Source organism: Molothrus ater, chromosome 17, assembly GCF_012460135.2.
Source record: "Molothrus ater isolate BHLD 08-10-18 breed brown headed cowbird chromosome 17, BPBGC_Mater_1.1, whole genome shotgun sequence".
Classification (NCBI taxonomy): domain Eukaryota; kingdom Metazoa; phylum Chordata; class Aves; order Passeriformes; family Icteridae; genus Molothrus; species Molothrus ater.
The window spans coordinates 1,873,721-1,899,838 of record NC_050494.2 but is presented as its reverse complement, the minus strand read 5'-3'; the positions used below and the strand labels follow the sequence as shown (position 1 = coordinate 1,899,838).

General features: G+C 47.0%; 1 protein-coding gene across 1 annotated transcript; it reads right to left on the bottom strand.

The window, feature by feature from the left end:
* Window positions 1–26,118, bottom strand: AHCY (adenosylhomocysteinase). The gene is made up of 10 exons (XM_036395766.2): window positions 26,006–26,118; window positions 24,188–24,378; window positions 21,370–21,445; window positions 19,456–19,608; window positions 13,718–13,830; window positions 10,886–11,093; window positions 9,361–9,448; window positions 8,383–8,500; window positions 3,933–4,127; window positions 1–981 (listed from the first exon to the last, which is right to left on the bottom strand). Exons 1-10 carry the CDS (start codon window positions 26,031–26,033, stop codon window positions 850–852), a joined length of 1,302 nt encoding a protein of 433 aa, XP_036251659.1. The 5' UTR covers window positions 26,034–26,118; the 3' UTR covers window positions 1–849.

Genomic DNA, 26,118 nt, shown 5'->3' with positions numbered 1-26,118 from the left:
TCAGGCCACAGTCAGATCTTTAATAAAAGCACTTGAAGTCAGTGACAAACATGATACAGCAGACATGACAACTCAGAGAAATCAAGTTGGGGGTAACAGTGTGCTGCTGGTGTCTGCAGAGGACTGAGCAAGGCCCCTAAACCCAATGATCCCCTCAGTGGCTCCTCAGCTGCTCACAACACTCTTGAAGGCTGCTAAAAGTCTCTCTTGCCTCACCCCTCCTCAAGCTGGTATGGCAGAAGCACAAAATGGTCTTGATTCTGACCAAAACCAATGAAGTAAACTAACCCAGGAAAAAGCTCCAGCTCTAATCTTTTAACAGGAGGCTGAGTTGCTTTTACAGCAAGGAGACCAAGCAACTCATATCCTCCCTATTTCCTCCAGTTTCACAATATGCACTTTACCAGGGCACTGTTGTGGAGAGGGCCTGCCACTGCCAGTGTCTTACTGGGATTTACCTGATTGGAGCAAGGCATGGCAAAAGCATCTCCCTGCAGAAACCGTTCCCCACCTCATGGTGAGCTGTTCAAAGCTGACAGCCACTTGTGTGGCATGACTCCATATTCTCATTTAGCCACCTTCTGTCCTGTTCCCCTCACTGGAGCATTACAAACCAACAAAAGGTGCACAGCATCCTTTTCACTGTGACATTAGCTAAGTAACCAATTCTAATTCCAGGAGTCAGTGATCCTCATCCACTGACAGAGCCCTGAAGGCTCCCTGGTAAGGGGAGGGGTTGTGCAGCACTGAGAGGAAAATGGCAAAAGGCTTGTCCTCAGAAGCCCAGCACACACAAGAGCTTTGGAAGGTTGTATCCCTGCACTTTGGTCTTTGGGCAGTGCCACCTGCTCAGTATCTGTAGTGGTCTGGCTTGAAGGGCCCATCTCTGGACAAGCCCAGGTATTTGGCCTGTTTGTCACTCAGCTTCGTCAGCTTCACACTCAGCTTGTCCAGATGAGCAGCAGCCACAGCTTCATCCAGCTGGAAAACAAAACATTGAGATAAGAACATCAGAACTGAGTTCTATTAGTTCAGGAAGTCACAGTCCAGAGGGCAAAATTAATATGTGGAAACCAAGAGCAGCAACAAGGGGGGCTTAAACTGACACAGCTCTTTTCCTGCCAACATCCCTCTCCTGTCTGAGCACAGACCTGCACTTACATGGAAGAGCCTTGTGCTTTTGAGGGAGTCAGGTTAAGTGAAACAAAATTTTATATAATCAAACCCTTTTCAATCAATTTACCCATTCACATCCATCCAACAAGGAAAGAACAGAGATCAAACTCTTCAGATAAAAGAATATCCAGTTTGGTAAAATTATAAAGTTTCCACTACTAAAGAAAAGACACCTGGACATACTACACTGTCATCCTACAATATTATTTAAGTCCTAACACTGGAAAAAAAAATTCCTGCCCTCTCCAGATATCCCATCTTAGGGCCACATGAATAATGAAATTCACTCCAGAATCTCCAGTTCAGCAAGACTACTTGTATCTACTGGCACTGTCTTCATGAAGAATAAAACCAAGGTGGGCTGTAGGACACAAGCACAGAAAGGTTGAGATAATTTCTCTATCCCAGAGGTGTCAGGCAGATGTGTAAACTCAAGAAACTGAAAAATTTAGAAAGTTAGAAGGCAATTAAGTGCTCCAAGAGCAGGTACAGGAGAGTCAGAAAACAAACAGGAGGATGCTGACCAAGCTGCTGTGTCAGGGGGGATGTACAGCCACAGGGGATATTCAGAGGTAGAAAGGACAGCACAAGCAGGGATCAAGGACAAGCCTGACCATTTGTAATTCCTGCAAAAACCAGGCAATCATTGCAGAGTAAACAGATACAAGCTAAGTCTAAATCCCAGCAGCACAGAGAAAACCAGAAATATTTCCCTCATATTACTTTAGTAGACATGAAAGGCTGCAATATAACTGAAGGGCAGTAGATAAACAAAACAATCAAGGGCCAGCTTGTGAACCAGCAGGGCCTAAATGATTCAAAAACTAGTCCTGGATTTCCCCCTGTGGTAACAAAGCCACTACTCTGAAGTGATGCCATGCCATGAACCAGGGTAAAAAGCTCCATCTGCACAGAGGGTAACTCACAGCAGCTCAGCCTGCTCACAGTGACCACTGTGGACCTTTTCCCTTGCCTTTAGGGAACCAGGACAGCCAAGGTGACAAGACAAAATCAGAAACCTAAGGGGAAATGGTTGAAATGGTGGCAGTGAACCATGAAATCCACCAAAGAGTCAGATAAACCATGAAAGAAAGAAAACCTAAGGGGAAGGTCTGTGTTTAGGAGGGAAACAAGTATTTAAGCCTAGTACATCCTGTCAAGATGTCATGAAACAAAGGAGGGTCAGAAATTGTATTCTCATCTGGTTGATTAGACAGGGGTGTGAAGCTCTCACAGGTGTATTTCCAGTGAATTTAAGACAGATTTCACCCACTTGAAAAGGAACTGAGTCCCTGACAATTCCCAGATGAGGTTTTCAAGCAGCAGCAGGGATCAATTGTTTCACAGCTGCTTCAGCTTGGGGACTTCAAGACTTAGACATAAACACACACAAATTTAGACAAAGGTAAGCCGACATTCTCACCTAAAAATCAAAGCTAAGCAGGACAGATTTATGCCAAGAACATAGAGACAGGAGTTTTCCTGGATTTCCAGGAACACATGTTGCAGAAATGTGTGCAGGTCTGCAATGGCCAATCAAAGCAATATTCTTGCAGTCAAAGAAAGTGCAGGGTAAGGTTCTTGGTAATTGTTAAGTCTTGCACTTGGACCTCAGAGCAATTGCACAGAACAAGGAAAGGCATTAACCCAGAAAATTATCACAGAAAGCTCTTTTGTTGGTTCTGACAAGGCGACTGCTTTATTCTTTGAATAAAGCCTTCTGTGAGGCACAGAGGGTCAAAAGTGTTTGTCACCGTGGATGAACCTGAAGAGATCACTGCCATATGCTTCCCCCAACAGGCAAATTCATATTTAACTGCTTTGGGCATCACTTCTCATTTCTTTGTACTTCCAGTTAAAATATGCTTACTAAAAATTTTTATTCAGTGAAAGGATGAAGTCACATTTTATCAGCAACACTGGGATGTATTTTCAAGAGAACTGTCAATAAGACTGTTCTTTTGAAGACAAAAGTTGTGGCAGTTTGCTGATCCACTCCTACACTGCATTTCTAGTATGCTTTGCTTGATCCTTAACTGATGAGTTTGTAAACTTAAGTTCTTCAGGAAACACCTCATTAATAAGCCCAAACATACACATTCTACTTCCCAAATGGAAAGTATTTTCACATTTACTCTCACACCTGGGTTGTGCTCCAAAAGCAGTAGGATTTAACTCCAGCATCTTTTTCCACGAACCATCTCAAATTCTCAGGCTTATTTTGGAAAATTAAAACCATGTTAGTTTTCTAAAAGGAATATGCAAGCTGTGACATGATCCAGACTTTTCCAAGAACAAAAACCACAGAGATAAGTTTAAAGGGAAATCTGAGGAAATCTGTCATTAATATTTTGTGAAGTTATTAAGACCAGATTGTGATAAGCTCTCTCAGGTGCAAATGGGATCAGGACTCTATCAACCACAGTAAAAGGGATTCAGTTTCACTCCAGCTTCAACTCTGCCCTTTGCTGCTAGACAGGTTTGTAGAAGGAACAAGCTGATTGGTAGAAGCTCTCCAACTGCCCTGAGGCAGCACAGGGCTTCCCAGCACCTTAGAGAAGGCAAGAAGTGCCTGGATGCTCTGTTACAGGACAGGCAAGTCCCAGTTCTGCACACAATAGAACAGCCCATTCACACCCAGCACATGCAAAGCCAAACATCCTCTGAAGGACAGAACCTTCAATGAGTCCAAGCACCAACAAAGCCAGACCTGAAGCTGCCTTCCTTACCAGCACCTTTGTGTGGCTGTCACTCACCTTCTTTGGCAGGAAGTGGACCCCCACAGCATATCTGTCACTGTGGGTCCAGAGCTCGATCTGTGCCAGGACCTGGTTGGTGAAGGAGTTGCTCATGACGAAGCTGGGGTGGCCCATGGCACAGCCCAGGTTCACCAGGCGGCCCTCGGCCAGCAGGATGATGTGGCGGCCGTTGCGCAGGGTGTAGCGATCCACCTGTGGGAGCAGCAGGGCCACGTCAGGCACGGGGCAAAGCCGGGGCCCAGGGGGCTTCCCTGCCCCTCAGCAATTCAGGTGTAACACAGACACCCTTCTCTCCAACCCTGGTGTTTGCAAAGCCTGCAGCAACCCTGGCCTTCACAGCACACACATCTCAGCATCTGCTTTGTACTTCACCAGCTCTGCCCACACTCCTTCAACCAGCTCTGCCCACACTCCTGGCTTTTCCACATGCCAGTGTAGTCCCAGCCAGCTGTGATGGGAATGTGCTGCTAGCAGTAAATCCCAGTTCATCTACACCCACTGGTCACAACTGGTGTGTAGTGACAGGGAAGAGGGAACACCTCTGCATGCAGCAGTCCAGAGCTTTGGCATCTAACACAGGGAACAGCTGGAGCCCTCAGCCTGCTGAAGGTCCCCTGGAACTGTTCCCACCTCTGCAAGGCCAATACATAAAACAAAGAGCTGTCCTGGCTCCTGGTGTACCCTGCTTTGCTCTTGGGGGACCACAGGCATGATCCTCCCCAATCCACCCCAGGCACAGCAGGACTCTGCACACAGAATCCAGGCTCAGATGGGCTAAGGAGACAGAGCCTCAGCTGTGAGAGTCCCACACAACTCAGGAGACAGATAAGGTCACTGTCCCACACAACTCAGGAGATAATGTCACTTAACACGTGCCCCAACTGCCTGGGCCAGACTGAACTCCTGCAATGTTAAACTTAACTCTGCTTCTTTTGCACCTCTCATTAGCTCCTCTCTGCCCTGCCTTCACCCTAGAGGAGGTTACAATATTAAAGCAATAATGAGACACTAACATGGCCCATAAGTCACAAGAATACTCAGTATTAACTGGTATTTATTGCTCACTTCATACCAAGCATTTGGAAGCAGAGCACTTTGGGAATACTTAAAACATAATCAGCAACCAACTTTGACAAAGCCTAATGCTTCAGGCCATTTATTTTCTGCTAGCACAGCAGAGCAACTGTGACAGACCTAAAAGAGTCCTTACTCACAGCTATATTTAAACTCCAGAAGCTAAAAGTCATTTAATATTAAGTAAAACACAACTTTCAATTTTGCTCTTAAAGCTTCGGCCTGTAAGTTAAAAGCCACATATGATGAAGCTGTAATTGTAACAAAACTCTCTTCTGAAAATCATCCTTGTTCAGGACTTCAGCAGAGATGCCAAGAGCAAACCAATACAAACCATGTTTTTTATAACAGGCATTTTGCCTTCAGAGGTGGTGTGTGCCTCCACCTGCCTGCCCCAGCTATGCTTCAATCACAGCATCATTTTCTGCTTCTCAGGTTCACATGACAGATTATTATGATATCAGCACAACACATGCAGGCAGTAACCACCTCAAAGAGCAGCCCTAAATCAGCCTTGATTTCTCCCGCCCAAAAGCACTCAGCAGGTGGGATAAGAATGATCCCCCCTGAGCAGCTGCAGTTGTTATTTTGGATGTCAATTCTCCATTGTGGACTAGCAGTGACAGTGCTCAGTGCACCCAAAAAACACCATATGGGCCATCAGGAGATTATGGGAGGAAATAACAAAAGAGGGAACCAGATGGGAAGCAAAACATGAAAAATCCTGAGAACAGCTACAGTGTTACTGATAACAAACATTGCATTTACAGACTGAACTACTGAAAGATAGTTGAGCAGTTCAAGTAGCATTTCAGTTTTGAAGTCTAAATTGGGTGGTTTAGGTGTCAAAATCTTGTATCCTTACATAATATCCACATAACCTGCCCCTGGAGAGCTGGATTGTGCAAAGAACCCCACCCCTTCAGCAACCTGTGCTGACAGGAGTCATTCAATGCACAGGGGAACATAGAAAATGTAAAATTAATGCAGAGAAATAAATACAAAATAGTAGTGGTACCAGCAGAGGCTGAAGTCAGTACTGTGGAAACCCATCTCATATACAAGCAGACAGAACAGACTGATTTGTAAACTCAATAAATTGCTCCAGAAGTAGAATTCAAATTATCCAAGCAATAAGCTCCTCTCCACACTTAGACAAATGCCTCCTCCTTTTTCCCACTGGAATTTGTTTGGCTCTGGACTTTCTGGCTGCTTTGCACTTCCCTTCCCATTATGTGGGACTAACTTACAAGCCAAAGTTCACTGACCTTGACCTTTCCTTGCCCTCTCAAGTTGAGTTTGTGCTGCAGGTCAGTCTTTGATACTCAAACACAGCTGAGCAGGGCTGCAGTGCAAACCCAGAGACAAACCAACCTGCCAGCTTTTCAGCAATAAGCCTATTTCCTCCTTACCTGTCCTCTGAAAGCAACACATGAGTCACAATGGCACAGTAAGATGTTTTTCTTATTAAAGTATTAAACATCTCTTCAATCAGCCCAGCACTGGTACTGAAACTTTCATGCTGGACACAGTCTCAATTACTCTGTACCTCCAGCTGAAGTTAAACACCTTCAGCCCTGGCATTAACCCTCTCATCAAGAGAGATGTTCCTCATAGAAAGTCAGGGATTTTTTTGCTCTTGTACTATGTTCCCCTCTCTGGTTCAGGATACAGAAAAGAAGCTGACAGGTTTTAGTAAAAATCTGAATATTTAGAAAGTTAGATTTCTTCAGCATTAATCCATATGGACAAGCCTGACCCCAATTCCATCCTTTTCAAAAGGTAATTTTATTTTTTTTTAACCAGAATCTTGTTACAATTTTCATACCTGAGACCACACTGCACCTTACTACACTCTGTCATCAATGCCAGACTGGCCCCTCAAAGCAAGCATTTAAAAAGGGATTTACTGCCTCTGTGCAGGGAGTTTGTATGGTGCCATATTAACACCCACTTAAATCTTCAACAATGTTTATTCTTCAATCAGTCCAAGGTTTAGTTTTAAACAACCTGAGCTAGCAGAAAGCAGGCAGGTACCTGTGAGCTGAGCAGAGTCAGCTCCACTAAGGCCATAGGCAAGAACAAACCTGAACACAGTGAGAACTTGAGAGTGTAACTCCAGCCCTGGTTAAGGCCATGCAAAGTGACCCAACATACCTTTCACAGCTGCTTAGTCAGACTTTGATGTAGGTGGCTAATAAGTCACAGGGGAATTATGAAAATTGGAAGGGCAAATGGAGATCTGAGAGGTATGTTTGGGTGTGGTGTTATTAAAAAGTACAAAACCTGTCACAAAATCCAGCTAATAGCAAAGATACTCCCTCTTCAAAAGGTAACCAGAAGTCCCTCACCAAGTCAGATGAAACCTGGTTTGCTTTATGGTTGTCCCTCAACACTGGTGTGACCAAGCAGTTTTGATGTAGTTCAGTTTTGTTTCTCTGCTTTAAGATACACAGTTGAAAAGCTGAAATTTTCAGACTCTGATTTCCCTTGTGTAGCTACAGCCATAGCTTAACACAAACACATGGCAGGCATGCAAGCTGAGCAAGGGTAAAACATCCTGCCTGCTCTGCCCACACAGGTTTCTAAAATGAAGGCACCAGGTCTGGAAGAGAAACCCAAGTTTGGCAGAGCACCAGGTAGGCTTTCCTGAGGCTTCAATTTCAGAGTGGATGAAAAACACACACCACACTTTGAAAACAAAGAGGTGTGAGTTTTTTCAAACCTTGATAGAATCCCAAAAGTCATTCCATTGAGATTCCCTTAGGACCATGACTGTTCTGCTGCAGAGCAGTACCTGAGCAAACAGCTCCACAAGAGGAGATTCAGGTCAGGCACCAGGCAATCTATGGGCTCTGCTCTTGAAGTTTACAGGGTGTCTAATGGTCTGCTCTGTATTTCCCATCTACCTTGCTTTTGGAAGCTGAGCTATGACATTGTTTTCAGCTCAGGGCTACTGAAGCAAGCACATTTGCATACCCCCTGCCCATGCCCCAAACATCAAAGCTGAATGCATCAAAGCTGAATTACTTGATGCAATTAATTGTCTCTACAACCAGCACTAAGGGTAGGCTCCTGTCTCTCAAGGAAGTGGCAACACATGGAGGAAGATGTACCCATACCAGGCACTTCTCCCCAGAGATCACCCTGAGGCCTTGGGCACTGGCTGGAAACAATTTCTTTCATGGCAGCCCAAGACTATCATGTGCAGCTTGTCCCAGGTTAGCAGAATCTGCATTCTGACCAGAGCAACAGTGGCTTCCAACAAAGCTAGAAACACCAAAGAAGCTGAAGAGAAATACTCTCTAGAAATGGACACTGAGTAGCTACTGTTTTTTTTCCAGCAGGAGAGCCTGTGGAAAGGCTGCCTCACCTGAGGTTTGATATTCACTGCCTCCACTGCATTGTCATTCAGCCACTTGGCATCAACTTCCACGTCAAAATGGCCAATATTACACACTATGGCATCATCCTTCATCTGCTCAAAGTGTCTGCAAAAGAAAAGAAGTTGTATCAAAAGTTAATCCACACAGTTTTCTCCCTCAGCAGATGCTCCAATCCACAGCCCTGAGAAGTGCCTAGCTCAACAACTGCATTGACTCTCACAAGGTGTGTGGGGCTGGTAACCCCTCCAGGCATGGCAAGTCTACTGGAAAAGCCTTTCAAACTTCTAGGGAAGGACACTTCCCAAAGATATAAAAACTTACTGGAGAGAAAGTATTTTCCCAATTTGGAAAGTAATAAGCTTTTGTTTGATTGGTCAAAACAAATACCTGCAGTTATTCTCCTTACACAAGAAATAATTTGCTTCATGACTTTGAAGTTCCGAGGAGTTTTACATCTCTTCCCACATAATCTGATCTTCCATTATAACATGTACAGTCATCATGGCAAAGAAAGGAAGGAGTCTGTGTGGAGCTGGGGATATAAACTGAGATCTAAGAAGCAGAACCAAACACTGCAGGGCAGTACATTGAGAACAGGCTGGTTTCAGCTGCTGATATGCACCCACAGATGGAATCACTTTCAACCTTTACCTGCCTCCCCTTCTGTTCACATTTGTCTGGCCTAACACAGAATTCAGCCCTGATGCCTTCATTCTCCAAAAGTCAATCTACCTCTCTGCAGCTTTTGTTTCTCCATCATTACATTCCATAAGCCAGGAACAACTGCAATGTGGCAACATCCAACCAAAACTGACCAAAGATTTAATTTCTCACCAAATTAATGCTAAATTCTGATGTCCACAAGTCAGATTGAGTGCTAACTGCTGACAGGTTATAATTGTATTTTAGAAAAGAAATCTAATTGTACAGGTATGCTTTCACTAAAACAAGTGGCTTGGCCATACCTGCCCTGCACAATATCAGTGCAGCCAGTGGTGGTGACAAAGATGTTGCCCTCTTTGCAGGCCTCCTCCATGGTTGTAACTTCATAACCTGAAAAGAGAAAATGTTACTTCTCTACACAACCACCAACATTTATTAACAAGTAGGACACAATACTAGAAGTAGAAAAGTACAGAGAAAGAATGAGTCAAATGTTTCTGCCAAAACCTGGCCTAGAAATGATGCAAGGTAGTGGGACACTGGTCTCGCTAAACAGCACCATGGCACAATAACCACCCATCCCTCACCCTTTCCAAATCTGTGGATCTGTGCATTCAATCTGTGCAGTCTGGCACAGCACTCAAGACTGAATTCAGGGAGTCAAATTTGCAAAAGAAGTGTCCCCACAACACCTGCAGTTCATGGCAGGTATGAACAGAAATGGGATAAACTGGTACCAAAGGCACGGTTACATGAGGCACCCAGCTCCAGAGCATGCCCTGGGCTCAGCTGGAAAGACAGAGAGCATGGCACTGCTCTTCAAAAAATCTATAGAGGGTAAGGCCTGGTGTTTTTTAATGTTTTAATTCCAGTCAAGCCTTATCCCACACTGGAGATTAGAACTGCAAACCTCAGACAATCCCTCAGCCCATCACCACCACGGTCTCTGAATCCTTGATTCACAACACACCTTCAAGGCCTCAAGTAACAAACTCCTTCCCTAACTGCAAGGAGAGAATTCCTACAGTTAAATTGGATTCAACTGTACCTCAGCAGGGACAGGGCTGAAACCCACTGCATCTTTCTTGGCCAGCACTCATTTACTGCTCTCCACTGACACACAGACCCTGTCAGATGCCCCAGTTGCTGTTATGAGTAGAAAAGTTGCCTATTTTTTTAAAAGGTTGCAGAGTTCATAGGTTGGGCCAGTTGCTGCCACGGTGGAATTCTAACTGTTTGTTGTTGTAATCACCTGTTGTTAATAGTTTTTTGTTAACTACCTGTTGTTGATGGTTGGGAATTCCCCTTTTTGTAGAGTGGCACCCTGCTGCTTCCTGGAGAATGGTACCCGAGAAAGTGAAGAGGAGGGGACAACAAAATTGGCATGCAAATGAGGAAGCCCCTCACCAAACCTAGCAAAAACCCCTAAAAACAACGAGCCAACAGGGAATTGAGGGATCAAGGTGCAGGGAATTGAAGGATCAAGGTGCTGTCCAGACGTGAGGAACAGAATCCAGTGTCCGCCAAGACCCTTTTTACCCCTCACTCTAACCTGAAAGATGTTGGCTGGAAAGAGGAGCTCGAATGTCAAACTGAAAAACTGGGAATCTCCTGATGCTCAGGTGAGGACAGAACCCCCAGCTCTGCCTGCAGGCCAGTAGACAAAGCTGCATTTTTCCTCCCCCTCTGTGCCTTTCCTAGAAGCAGCGGTGCCGTGAGCACGACCCGTTGGTTCTTCCTACCCGAGCTGATTTTTAATAAAGGCATTAAAAAGGAGAAAGGTCTCCTGCCCTGTTTATTTAAGTTGCTGCTCTGCTCAGCTCCCACCTTCCATGGCTGCCTGGAGCGCGTTGATGGGGTCGATTTCCGTGATGATGACTCTGGCTCCGAAGCTCCGCAGGGCCTGGGCGCAGCCCTTGCCCACGTCCCCATATCCTGCCACCACTGCCACCTTCCCAGCAATCATGACATCTGTGGCACGCTTGATGCCATCTATGAGGGACTCTCTGCAGCCATAAAGGTTGTCAAACTTGCTCTGAGGGAGAAAACAGAGCAGTTTCAGAACAGATGAATGCCACACAAGTGAAATTTCCTTAAAGAAACAAAATGGACTTATGTGCAAGTACTAGGAGAGTAATTTAAATACTTTAACCACCACGAGGGACAGGAAGAAGACAACCTGGTTAGATGTTTTTATTCATCCAGTTTCAGTCTATGGAGTTATATCAAACACAAGCTTCAACATGGTGAGAAGCATTTCATAAATACCTTGTATCTACTGACCAGGGCTTGGACTTGCTAAAAACTTGTTAGAGGTAACCTGAGTGTCTTTCACACCAATGTAGGTCTAAGTTCCTAAACCAGATGTTCTTCAGCTCCTTGCTGCTATTTATCAGACAATGAACTGAACCAAATGCCACAGGAAGGCAAAACACACCAGCAGCATATCATCTTATCTCTGCAAGACACATCCAGCCTGCAGAGCAGCAAGCTGCCCACACCAACCAGGAGTAACTGGTTCTTGCAGCCCCAGAAGATCCAAATTACATCTTTTCCCATGAAGAGTTACCCTAACACTGTCACTCACTATTGCTCAGACTTAGAAAGATTCAGCAAGCAGCCATTCACAATAATGGTCACTGCAACCAGGACCCTCTGGATTTCATCTCCTAATGCCCCATCACACAACATCCTCCTGCTGTAACACTGACATTGACAGCCAGACCCTCCAATCAAAAGTGCCCAGCTAAATCAGACATCAAATACTACCTCATCCCTTGAACACCTTCCTAAACTCAAACACACCTTGTTGTGCTAATCTTTGTAATGCTCCTTCTTCTTCTGAAGCCTTTTGTTCTGACCAGGAGGAGGGGCTGTACAAACAGATTTGATTCCTTGGGGAGTTACAGAGACCAAGAATTTTTAAAGAAGCTGGCTACTAATGTTGAGCTGTGCTTTACTATTGCAAGGAAGCAATACTAAAAAAATCCTGCATTCACAGCAAAATACTGGTCTCAAAGCCTGTCCTGGCTTTCTACAGCCTTAGGGCACCAACCCTTCTCGCTTTTACTTAACACAGCACTGTCTGCTACAGGCAATCCTAAGATTAAATTCCCAGAGGCAGCAACCTGGTCTAGTGGAAGGCACACCCACAACACCAGCAGTTCTTGTAAGTATGAACAGAAATGGGATAAACTGCTCATGGCCAAAATGTAACAAATTATACCTCAGATCCAGAAGTTCCTGACTCAGTGCCTATAATCATTACCAGAGGCATAGCTGCCATTAATGTATCAGAAAATTGTGTTACCAATTCTTCAAATTCTAGAGCTAGTACCAGTTGGTATCCCGCTTTCCTAGTCCTGCAGATTTTCCATGCAGCATAGAGGAAAAGAGCATGGTCAGTCAGATTTGATTCCTCATCACCAAATCCCCCAACTGCAGTCAAAGCCTTCCAGGTTTCTGTTCATTCCCATGCAGGGAATAGAGCAGAGTGTTGGATGCAGACATTTGCCCCACCCAAAACACATTTGAGTGGCAGAGGGGAAGAACAGAGCTGGCTGCTGTGCCTGCCTTCTCTCTCCAAATGTTAGCACAGGAACCTGGCACCAATTGGAAATAGCAAAGTGGGAGAGCAGTTTGTCATCTCAGTTGCACATTTTCCCAGAGATCTGTAATTGTGGCCAGTACAAATCTTATACTGTATAAATACCAAACAAGACTTGAAAACAAGCACTTGCTTGGCACTAGAATCCCAAATCCCTTTAAGAGGCTTTGTTAAAAACATCTGAATTTCCAAGTCTACTAAACAGTACTAATAATTATTATGCAAGTGGCACAAATCTGGCTGAAAAGGATGTGAAGAACTTCCTTCAAAATCAACTGGACTCCAGCCCACAACCTATGAAGTGTCAGGGGCATCTTAGTGAGCAGAAAGGAGACAGCAAACTGCAGAGAAGGCAGGCCAAACATGAGAACTGCCAACCCAATAGGATGATGTCTGTATGGAACTTGAAATAGAGTCAGTAACTAGATTTAAAAAACATCAAGATGCATAAATCTTTAGTACACCTTTAATTGCCACTATAATTCATCTGCAGCCAAAAAGCACCATCACCCTTTAAAAACCATTCCACTTCATTCTCAATTCACCAGGCTTTATCTTGGAAGCAGTACTAAAGCTAAGCAAGGGATAAATATCTCCCTCCTGCCCTCTCTTCTGCATCTGCTGCTCACAGATCAGCCACAGGCTGAACAACCAACCAACCTTGACCAGCACAAGCTCAAGGAGGTCACACTCTCTTTTCCAGCTGGTATCTGACACTTGCCTGGGAGCCTTTAAGCTACTCAGAGTGAGTGAGGACAGGCTCCTTGCCACAAGTACTGACTGCCCAGGAGTCATGATCTCCAAAAGTGTGTTCACATTCTTAAACAGCAGAAGAATGGATGTCCTTACACACAAAAACCCCTTGATGTCCTGACAACAGGGCATTTACAATGACATCAAGGGCTCACTTTTAGGATATGCTGGAAATCTCTGCTCAGAACCAGATCAGGAGAAGCTCAGCAAGAGAAGGAATACTTTCATGGCAATGACAACATCCCAACCTCAAGCTGGTCAGAGAGCAGAACACTGTAGAAGGGCTCTGTCTGTATTACCTTGGTGACAGAGTCATTCACATTGATAGCTGGCACTTTTAGGGTCCCATTGGCCTTCATCTTGTACAGGTTGTGAACCCCAGTGGTTGTCTCTTCTGAAATACCTCTAATTCCTGTGGGAAGAGTAAAAGTATTCACGTTAGTTGGAGTCAATGCTGTGCAAATCAGGCCATCCAGGTGCTGGGAACATCCCACAGAGGCTTAAGTTCAACAGTCCCTTGGCAGAGAGCAGGGAAGAGATGAAAACCCTCAAACAACTGCAGGAACATCAGAGGACGTGTTTCAGAGCCATACACCTGCTCACCTGTGCTGTGCCTGCCCGGCTCCCGGGGCACGCAGGCGGGCGCAGGATCCGGGCCCGGGGAGGGAACGGGGGCGGGCCCGGGCCAGGATCGGCCTCAGCAACGGTCCCGGCCCGGCCGCGCTCCGCGGCGCCGCAGCGCCCTCTGCTGTCAGCCCAGGGCGCCGCTCAGCCCGGCCCGCAGGCAATGTCCTGGGCTGGGAGGGACCCCCAGGATCACCCATGGCAGCCCCAGCCCTGCCCAGACCCCCCAACAGCCCCAGCCTGGGCATCCCTGGCAGCTCCTGGAGCTCTGGCAGCCTCGGGGCCGTGCCCATTCCCTGGGCAGCCTGGGCAGTGCCAGCACCCTCTGGGGAAGAGCCTTTCCCTGGGATCAGCCTGAGCCTCCCTGGCACAGCTCCAGCCATGCCCTGTGCCTGTCCCAGAGCAGAGATCAGAGCTGCCCTCGGGAGGAGCTGCAGCCCTGGTGGGATCTGACCTCAGGCTCCTCCAGCTGAACAGACCAAGTGCCCTCAGCTGCTCCTCATGGGCTTCTTCTCAAGGCCCTTCAGCTTCGTCCTGTCCCTCCTTTGGACACTCTCTAGCAGCTTTAGATCTTGTTTATATTGTGCTGCTCAAACCTGCCCCCAGGACTCGAGGTGGGGCCACCCCAGTGCAGAGCAGAGTGGGACAGTCACCTCTCCCCCAGCCAGCCTGATGCACCCTGGGACACTCAGAAGCAAAGCAAGGATTGTGCTCCTCAAGGTCATGCCCAAGCTTTGATTTTCACCCTAAAGAGCATTTAAATCCTTGTTATTGTGCCTCCATTCTTTCCTCACTGTGTGTGTCACTGGGTTTCAGCATTTCCTCCTGCAGTGCCATTGTCAGGACTTTTTTTGCACTTCTTTCCCTCTCTGCTCATTTTCTTTTAAAATAATTTTTTCTGTGGACAAACCCATGCTCTCTTCTTCCATGCCTCCCCAAGACATTACCAACCCTCCCCAAACTGCAGTCCTGGTTAAGCTTGCAGAGTCTGCCTGGGGTCTGGGATGCAGCCAGGCTCATCCCTGGTCCCCCAGCTGCAGATGGGGAACCCTGGGCTGTCCTGTCCCAGCAGCTCCCCTGGGATGGACAAATGAACACAGGGCATCTGCAGATCCCCAATGATGGAAATTTGACCATGATGTCTCACCACTATTTTCCCAGCTCTGGGGCACCCTGGATGGATCCTGGGGCTGGTTCCTTGTCCAAGACCTACAGATGGCTCCTCTCTGCACCCTGAGGGACTGTAGCTTGCTAGTGAGAGCATGGTTGCGCTGGGGCCACCCTTGGCTTCTGGCTTGTCCCCCTCCTGGGGGAGCCCCCTTCTTGCTGCTTTCTGATGCATCTTGTTGCAAAATCCTCATTTTGGAGTTCCAGTCAATTATTGCTGAATACCTCAGCCACTTCTCATATGGTTTCTCCTCAAGTTTTTTCACCATCCTTGTGTCCCTCCTTTGGACACTCACTCTCTAAGAGTTTGACATTTTTCTTACATTGTGGTGACCAAAACCACACAACATTCAAGGGGAGGCTGCCCAAACCCAGAGCAGGGCAGGCCAACCCCCTCCCTTGACCAACTGGTGATGCTACCCATAACACAAATGGTCCTCCTGGCTCCAGGGCACTGCTCACTCAGAGATGCCAAGTCTGGTCCAAATCCATCCTTACTCCTCAAAAAATCCAGCTGTGAGCTGGTCCAAGCCCAGGCAGGAAACTCTGAGAGCAATTCAACATGGTTTTCACAACAAAATTGACAGATTCCCCAGTGGAGCCTGAGACTGAGCCATGAGACCCTCCCATTGCTCCCCACACCACTCTGTAGCACATGAAGGAAATGAGACCAACAGCACTAGAAGGGAAAAGGCTGATTAACTGGAGAAGACTCCAGAGAGCTCACTGCAGCTTTTTAATACCTGAAGTGGGCTTACAAGATGTGGACACACTGTTTAGCATGGCCTGTTGCAAGAGGACAAGGGAGAATGGTTTTAAATTGAAAGAGGATGATTCAGACTAGATATAAGATACCATTTTTTTACAATGAGGGTGGAATAGGCTGCCCTGAGAAGTGCTCTAGGTCCCATCCCTTGGAATGTTCAAAGGGCTCTGAGCAACCTGAGTTGAAGATGTCCTGCCCATTGCAGGCAGGTTGGACTAGAGAGCCTTTAAAAGGTCCCTGCAACCCAAACCATTCTGTGGTTCTGTGATCAGGCTGACTGATCCCCTTCACTTTACCTCACCACAGAGCCTTCGACAGCCCCACTGCCCTGATGGTCAATGAGGGTGGAATAGGCTGCCCTGAGAAGTGCTCTAGGTCCCATCCCTTGGAATGTTCAAAGGGCTCTGAGCAACCTGAGTTGAAGATGTCCTGCCCATTGCAGGCAGGTTGGACTAGAGAGCCTTTAAAAGGTCCCTGCAACCCAAACCATTCTGTGGTTCTGTGATCAGGCTGACTGATCCCCTTCACTTTACCTCGCCACAGAGCCTTCGACAGCCCCACTGCCCTGATGGTCACCTGCTGAGGGAATGCATTCAGGCTTTGGCATATTTAGGGCTTGCTTGGAGGAGAAAGCAGAGTTTAAAGTTCAGTGCAGCCCTGTGCACAGTGAAATGGAGGATCTGTAAACATTCTCCCAAAAGCATCAGCTTCCAGAACAACTGCCTGGATCATGGACAATCACCCCCTTGAAGAAAAGCTTTTGGAGGTCACAGCAGGAACCTCCAGTTCAAACCTGCCCTCTCTTCCTGTGTATCTGGCAAATAAGAGACACTCTCCTCATCCTTCATCTCTCTCCAGGTGAGAGTCCTGAGCTTAGCAGATTCTCTTTCCACAGCACTAAGCAAACCTCACAGCCCATATGCCAACAGCTTCCCCACCCTGGAGGCACCCCAGCACTGTCCCAGGTGCCATTCACAGCTGCTCTAAACCACTCTGCAGCTGCCCCAAGTGCTGCCTACACCACTCATGGTCAATGCCTGAGTGACTGGAGAGCAGAGAAGGGCCTGCAGCAAGAACAAGTTTGAATTAAATTGACACAACCTTGCTAAATGCTCAGACCTTTATTTGTCACCTGAGCAATGAGCAAATCTGATCAATGACTCACAAATGAGCCAGTCTTCCCCACACAGGGCTTTTGCACAGATGACTTTCCCCACTGGCCAGTTCTCATTTCCCCCCCTTTTCTTCCTTTATTTATCTTGGTATTAAGGGCATTTGGCTTAATGGAATAAGCCAACAGTACAAAGGCCATTCTGCCCTCTAACTGCAGGCACACTTCAGGAGAGAGGCAGCTTACTGAGCAGTTCCACATACACATTTAACTTGTCTCCTAGTTGAAGGAATACTACTTTCAACTGTTAGCTGCACACTAGGACCAAACTATTTAAATTAGAATGCAGCTGAAGCATGGAAGACAATTCCCTCTGAAATTAGCCCAGAAAACTTATCTGGCCTTTAAATGGCAAATGGCATTTTCAGCTGCCTCATGCCAAAATGCCTCCCATGTTCACAATCCACACACTGTGCATGCTCTGCCAAAGTCACTCTCATTCCACCTCCACAGTAGTCATATCTCCCCACAAGCCCTTAAGATATATTAGCCTCTGTTAGCTATAAGATACCAAAATTTGATGCTACACCTATTCATTTAAACAGACTTTGCAGCTAAAAGGCTAAACACAGATCTCAGGTTAAGGAGATCAAGACTCTACTCTGTGAGTCCCATTCTGGAAGTTTTTCTGTTTCCAAGGAACAATGGACTGGAAAGTAAAACAGATCAAGTTTGTCATCCTCTACAAAGGATGAGATCAGTCTTAATTTACTGAACTGCTGCAAGAAGCTTTTCAACTACAGCCAATGCAGACAGTCATACATTTTGGGAAGGGAAACACTGACAGATATTGCATCCTCCCTAGACTTTTTAAAACCCCAGAGGAAGAGTCATTTCTATGAATTTAGGAAGCAAACCCAGACAGGGATATTTTTTATCAGAGGCAGGCTACACATGTATGTCAAAACCTGAGACAGCTCAAGAGCCATTGTCCTTCTGCCCTGTATTATACTGGTGCCTTCTCCACCAGGAGCACAAGACTGGCAAGAGGATGAAAAGGGCTGGAGAGGAGAAAGAAGGACAACAGGAGGGCTGAAAGTGTGAAAGGAGCTCAGCTCAAGTACCTCTGGAAACAGACACCAACCAAAGTGTACATGGTAGGGAAACAACCCTGCAAAACAGAGAATGAACATGGGAAATACTTTCTTTGGCCTCTGACAACACCAGGAAGACAGAGAGGGATGACCAATTGTATTCCTGGGCATCAAACATGGGAAAAGCAAGAGGTCATGCACATCACAAAGAGGCAACCCAAGAAGCACCAGAGCTTTGATGGAAGAGAGGCTGAGCAGAGACCAATGAAAACTTTCCATCACAGTTTAAATAACACAAAGATGTTGAGTGTTGGTTTATAGGTGACATCAGGCTGAGGATGAAGGACAAAGTGAGGCTTGTCACAGAGAAAGTTTCCCTCTTTCTGGTGCCCCTACCTGCAGCAGCACATGGATGAGGAGCAAAGCCCCACACTCCCCACAAACAGCCCTATTCACAGCCTGCCACCTTCAGATTTTTTCCTATCTTATTACTAAAGCAGAGCATGAGTCAGAGGAGAGCTGATCCAGGCTTCTACAGCAACCTCCCCTCTACAAAAGCACCAACAGGCCCCACTGTATCACCACCCAATTTCCTTCACATCCCAGACCAAACGTGCCCCTTAACTACCCTGGGCACACATCTTGCTGCAGCACAGCTGATGGACAGTGGCAGAGCTAAGGAGAGTCTGTCATACTCACCAGGCACAGATCAGCCTGCTCATGTCAAATTCCCTTCACAGAAACCTTTTACATAAGCACATGCTAGCAACATTACACTGATCAGTTTTACCAACTTGCACTGAAGGCAAATCAAAGCAAGAGTTCCTGACTTCATCAGCATCTTCACTGACAAACTGAATGAGCATTTAAGGTGGAACTGTTCATTTTCCACAGAAGGCTTCAGGTGGTCATGACTTCATTCAGAACTGCACTAAGACAATGGGTAAGAAATGCATTCATGTAAAACTGTTAATTGCAAACAGCTGTTCTAGAACACAGCCCTCTTCCAGGAAGCTTTTGGCATGACAGCAGAACTACCTAGAGGTCATTTTCAGGTAATGGGCTCAGTGAACTATGGCCAGGACAGGTCACTGCAGCTACAGAGCAGAAGTGGGAATAGATCCTGCAGGTAAGAGATTCTGGTCTTGAACTGTAAGGAATTTTCACAGCCTGTTTGTACATGCCTGTCCCTCTTCCCCCACCTCTTTTTACACACCCCCCACCCAAACAGCCTGCCAGGCAGAACTGTGCCTACCAAAACAAAACACAAGTCACCTTTCAACAGCTGTGGGTATTTGGTATGAACTAGGTTGGTAAGATCTCCACCATCATCCAGAATCATGTTGAGGGGCTGCCCATCCTTGAAGTACAGGGTCTGCTCGATGCACCACAAGTATTCCTCATCTGTCTCTCCTTTCCAGGCAAACACTGCATGGGAACAAGCACAAACCATTAGCCAGTTTCTTACTCAGCATGTAGTGAAGCAGCCAAAGGAAGATTTCATCAGCAGCTCCCAGTAGCAGCTGACAGACAGATGATTATCTGTGCCTGCAGGCCAGCAAGGACATTTGCACTGAAAAAACAGACCTCAGAATAATCACTGTTCCAAGGCCACAAACATGGTCAAAATTTTGAGACTTCATTGTTCTCCTTATTCCTCTTCCATGTTAAAAAGGAGAAGACAAAGCAAACTAAAGCAGACTCACATCCACAGCACCCCATTCATTAGAAATAACCACTGGACAGAATGATACAGATGAATGAATACATGACCACAGCATTTTCTAGCACAGCAGAAAAGAGGGACCAGATTTCAGCATGAGCTAAGCAGCAGAATATAAACTCTTCAACAGCTCTGAGTTTAAATTCTAGTCTCTCTAGCCCAGCACTAAAATCCATGCTGAGGTGCCTCATCTGCTCTAATCAGGGTGTACTTCTATGTCAGTACAGCCCTAGCAACAGGTTGCCACCACTGGTATGCTGTATCCACTAGGATTTCTTTCTTTCCAGGCATCTGTACTGTCTTCCTGCTGTACTCAACCCTCAGAAGTACTCAGCCACTCAAACACGTATTGGGCGCATTATTTACACACCCCAACATTCAGCTAAATCATTGTGTTTTCACTGTTTACATAGAAAATTGCTTGAGCCATGAAGAGCTAATCATGCAATTGCCTATTCTGAATTAATGTGTGTCAGGATCTCATATTGAAGCCAAAGGACCAGCATTCCTTCAGGGTCTCACAAATTCAGTATGTGAGGCACAATATTAACAAAGAGAGCAGGTTCCAAAAATAAGGATACAAATGGCAATGGTCACACACTTTCACAAACACTCAACCTGTAAGTGGCTCTTCAGTTGAGTTTTGGGTGCTGAAAGCAGTGAGGAAGACAACCCAATATCTAAAGAATCCCATGTGGCCCTCTGACATCCCACACCAGAGGCAATGCCTGGAGCTGGTAGTGCCAAAGGAGCTGATGAAGGGATCACTTTGCTGCCATAGAATGTGCCACAATTAGGGAAAGACCTGTGCCAATAATTATTTATAATAGAAATGAGAGACCCCTCCCAAAGCAGACTGCCAGAAACCAAATTTAGCCTCTGCCAACAGCTGGGCTCAGTTCCCAGCACTGAGGATTACATTTCCTTCAGCTGAGTTACACCACAGACAGCTTCAGGTATTTATACTGGTCCATGAGGAATTCCTCCTTATTGGAACCTGACAGTAACAAGACAGCAGCATCCTGATACAGCAACTAAGGGATATTAGGCAGGAACACAGCTGGGCTAATTCTAGCCTAAAAATATCTTGGGTATTGACCCTGCCACTGTGACAGGGTACATGCAGTTCCCTTACCTTTCCCAATGCCTATTTAGGACAGGGCTTGCTGGAAAGCACCAAACACATCCAGCTGCACACACCTACACACCACTCCATTTCATCACCCAGCCCATTCCATCATCTTAATGAGATCTATCAGAGCCCAACAGCAGCCTTTGCTGGGAGACCTGGGCACAGGCTGATGCAACACAGCCTGAATCAAATGTCCTGGTTTGTAAAAACCACTGCTTCTGATGGGCTGTTTCTATCCTCAAGCTTGCTCAGAAGATCTTGATGTGTACAGTTTGATTTAGCAAGAACAGGCAGTACAGCCCAACTCAGCCAAACCAGAACATGGAGAACTTACCAGGGATACCAGCTTTTGCAATAGCAGCTGCAGCATGGTCCTGAGTGGAGAAAATGTTGCAGCTTGACCATTGTACCTGGAAAACAACCAAGTTTTGTTTGCTGAACAAAGTTCTGAGATATCAGGGACTCTATCAAACACAGGACTTAAAAAGGGAGCAAGAGCAGAAGGAAATTAGTGCAGATTCCTGCCATTTTCAGTAGCTCTACAAAGATAAGGTGAGAACTGGGTGTCTGACTAAGTCAGGGAAAATGTCACATGGAGAGAATGTGAATGAGCTTTAGTTGTGCCATATTATATTCAGCCATCTCCTTGCTCACAAGCACTTCTTCCAGACAGCCAGAGCATACTCCAGATCTTCAGGGGGGCCCAACAGGCACAGGATGGGTTTGGGAAGTTTTGGTGAATAAAGGTCAGATTTTCAGAACAGCCCTACAGCAAGTCCACTGAGGGTATGGACATGCAGCAACACACCTGCTGGCACTCACAAGAGTCAGAAATGCAGTTGAAACATTACACTCAATCCAGGCATTCTCTAAGATTATGCTCACCCACCTCCCACTCTGTGCTCCAGTCATGGAAGCTTTTCCAGCTGAGCTAAGTGTTTTCCTCAGATTTCATAACTAGGCTCAGGCACCTAGAAAAGCAACAGCATGTTGCTGAGTTGCACTGAAAAGGATCTGCACACCTACTGCAGCTCACAGCACCACATCCCAGAGCCACATACCCTCTGCTCCCCACAGGGCTGACTGGCAGCTATTCACATGTTCACTGGCTACAGAGCTTGAGTAGAGAGGGCAATAAGGCACAAACATCCAGCCTGTTTTCAGATACTCACCCCACCTGATCAAAAAGTGACATTTTGAAGTAAAGGGTGCAGTAGGAAGCCGCCTATACTACCAACACTTGTCATGAAAACACACCTGGAAGGAGCACAGGAAAACAAAATCCATAACCTAAAGCTGCACCTCCTCACCTGGGTTTTTGCAAGTTCCCCCCATACCAGCAGGTGACACCATGGGGGCAACTTGCAAAAACCCAGGTGAGGAGGTGCAGCTTTAGGTTATGGGTGTCATGACATTCAAAAGTATACAGAATACCTATATACTGTTTACACTTCAGACTCAATATAGACTTGTGGTAGTGACATAGAGCCTAGAATAACTGGAACACCTGACAGGCTCAGACACTAGTAATTACAACACTGGGTATGGAAAGGATTATTTTTTGTTACAAATTATGAAGCACAGAATATTTATTCTATCTTTATTAACCCAGCCAAAAAATGGCCACCAAGGTTACTATGCTGCAGTGAGCTACATCCTCATTACATGGGCTATGATTTTATCAGTTTCATTCCTCCCTCCCTGGCACCAAAGTTCTGACAGAACAGGTGAACCAGGGCTGAATCCAAACTCAAATCAAAGCCTAAACTAATCCACAGGCATCAGGACAAGGAGTTCACACAGCAACACACACCTTTAAAGGTACAACCACATCTTAGAGAAACCAAGTCTCTGCAGGTACCTGCCTGAATGACTTGGATGAACCCCTTATATCACTGGTCTGGGGTTATGCTCAGCTTAAAGCAGCTTGGCAATGTTTAACTAAGCACACAGCTGCCTCCTAGGCCAGCCATACTGGGATGCAGCAACCAACAGGAGCAGCAAGGAGCTTTCCCAAATTTCAATGGCTACTGCTTCCTTTTAAATCCTGCAGAGGGACAGGAGTTCCACATGGAGTGCCTGGAACAAAGCCAGTACTGTACCTCCACATCAAAGCTCTCCTTCAGCACTGTACCATTTGCAACCACAGGACAGCTCTGAACAGGCTGGGGAACACCTGCACAGCAGCATGTACCCTGCCCAGGCTGACCTGGCACAGTGTCCATACCTACCTCCTCCTCTTTTTGAGGAAACATCTTCACAGCTACGGAGGAAACTCCTCCTTCTCCCAGCACCTTTCAATCAGCACAACCCTGCTCAATTCTTAACTGTTTCCAGAGAAGGATGCCATATAGGGCACCTCTGGGCAGCCAAACTGCAGGAAGAAGGAACTTCAGATCATTTACATACTTAACAATCCATCGAAATTCCAGTCAGCTCCCTGCTCAGCACACAAGCAATGCAGATTGTGCTCAGATACCTGGCTCTCCTCATGCCCTGTACAGCAAACACTCAGCTGTGACGTCCAGACTTCATTCAGCAAGTCAGGCATGGGACACAAGGCAGTAAATGGCTTCTGAGTGGCTCAGGCTTTAATATGGATGAGAGTGACTGGTTCCTAGTTACACAAAAAATTCAGTGGAGATCCCAGCCCTTGGTCCCTGAAGCCACAGTGCACCCCTTTTCTTTTCCTGCACAGCTGAAGGGCCAGCACAAGCTCTCAGTAAACTTCATTAGATTTTGCTGACATTACCAGGGCAGAGTGGGGTTCTTAATACAGGCTAATCTGTGCTGGAGGCAGTCCCTAGAGCTGCAGCATGAGCAGCCACAGCACTGCAAGCCTGAGCACAGCATAGCTGCGTGGCAGCAGCTGTGGGCACTGCCCAGGGCACTGCACACAGGGCACAACAGGCATTCAAAGCTGCAACTTGACCACAGGAAACACACACACCCACACCCCAGAGGTGCTGAGGGCAAGCAACAAGCTTCTTGCTCGAGGAGAGAAGACAAGACAATCCAGCCACGTGGAGATTGCAGCCTCATCCAAAAAGCACAGATGTTTGCCAGGATTCCGTAAGGTGTTACATAAGCAGGAGCAGTGACCTGGCAGAGCGTTACCCAAGAGCTGAGGGAGAAACTCAGAGCCACGTTACCTCAGCCCCCAGCACGATGAGGGTCTCTATGAGCACTGCTGTCTGCACAGTCATGTGGAGGCAGCCGGCGATGCGGGCGCCTTTCAGGGGCTTGGATGCAGAGTACATCTCCCTCATCTTCATCAGCCCTGGCATCTCATTCTCTGCAATCTCAATGGCCTTGCGACCCCAGTCTGCAAGGCTGATGTCAGCTGCAAGAGAAGCAGGACAGGTGTCAGAGTTTGAATAGCTGAGACCTTGGTATCTGTTCACACACTTGTGGGTAGGCACTGGTTGCAACAGCTGAACTGAACACCCAGCACCAGCTGGGAGACGGAGGTACAGAAAAATCAGACCCTATTCCAGTTACTTCCTGGTTCTTTGCTATGGTACACAAGTTTAGACCAAACCTAACAGCCCCTCATGCTACTGCAAGAGGGTATAAATCAACTGTGATCTAGTGCACATACATCCTGAGGCCCATGAATTCAGTAAGCCACAGCCTTAAGCACTTTTTACAGACATTCCCCAAAAGTCCCAAAACTTCCTACAGGGACTGACTTCCACAGTATTGACCTGCGTGTGGGGACGGGTTGGCTGTAGGGCAGTGGCTTCCCTCGCTGAGAATGCTCCCTAAGAGTGCACCAGGAGCTGAACCCAGCTTAGCTCCCACTCCTCACAGCAAAGCTGCAGGTCCTTCCCCATTGGATCCACAAGAATTATTTTAAGTGACTGTAATTATCTTAGTTACCAGTCTACTTCTAATTTTGTAAAAAGTATCTACAGCAGAAAAGTCCAGCAAAAAATGAGCAAGACAGATTTCTGACAGGCTTACTGTATTCATCATGGATGCCCAACCCCAGCCTTAAAAACACAAGGGTCAAGCAGGTAATGCCCAGCTGCATCAACTCTGCAGCAGCAGCCAACACAGACTGTCCTTCTTAGTTGGTTTGAGATTCTTGGAGAGATTTCAGAAGTTCACCATTCCATTTAGACCATAGTCAGATGCTTTTTTGTCACCTACCTCGTGAACACAGATTGTTTAGAGCACTGGGGAACACCAGAACTCCGAGTCAGACTGCTGGGTTTAACACAGACACACTAATTGCATTCTGCTGCAGAACGAAGCCTGGGGCCACTGAAGCTATTGCACGTGCTAGAGCTGACTGGAGCACAGCCTGTACACCACTAGGACTGAAACCTGCCTGAAAACAGGCCAGGAAAGGACGATAGAAACAAACATATCAAGAGGAGGAGGTTTAATCTTACCCCTGTTAAGGGCTTGGTAGCTTAACCAGGGCTGCTTTAAAAATACCCTACAGTATTTTAGGTTCAGAGCCTCTAGGGTAAATTATTTATGAATCTGAGCCTTACATACCAATGTTCTTTGAATGAAGCCTCCAAGGAACACCCAACTCTTTATATAAACTGGGATTCTTTGTGAAGTTTCAGGTCTAGTGAAATACCCGCCAAAACCTTCATGGCACATGAGTCAAAGGTCCCGGGATGGGAAATACTTTTACCTTCGGAGCTAAGCCTGTTCCCGCCAAGGGCTCTGAGCGGCGGGAGAGGGACTGGGCAGCCGGGCCGGGAGAGCGGCACAACCGCGAGTGGGAAGCCGGCAGTGCCGCTCCCCGAGCCCCCTTCCCCCGCGGTGGCTCCCCCAGCGCACAGGGGGCTCAGGCCCGGCTCCGCCGCGGGCAGGACCCGCCGTCCTCCCCCCCGCGGCCGCATCCAGCGCGGCGCCGCAGCCGCCGAGGCCGCGCTCCCCGCACCGCACCCGCCCCGGCCCGGGAAAGGTGCCGAGCACGGCGGAGTCGGCCCAGGGCTCGCACTCACCCACTTTGTAGGGCAGCCGGTCCGACATGGTGGAGCTGCGTGGCCGGCGAGCAGGAGGAGGCAGGAGCAGCTCCGGGCGCGCTTTAAGTAGAGGCGGTGCCGCTTGCGTGAGG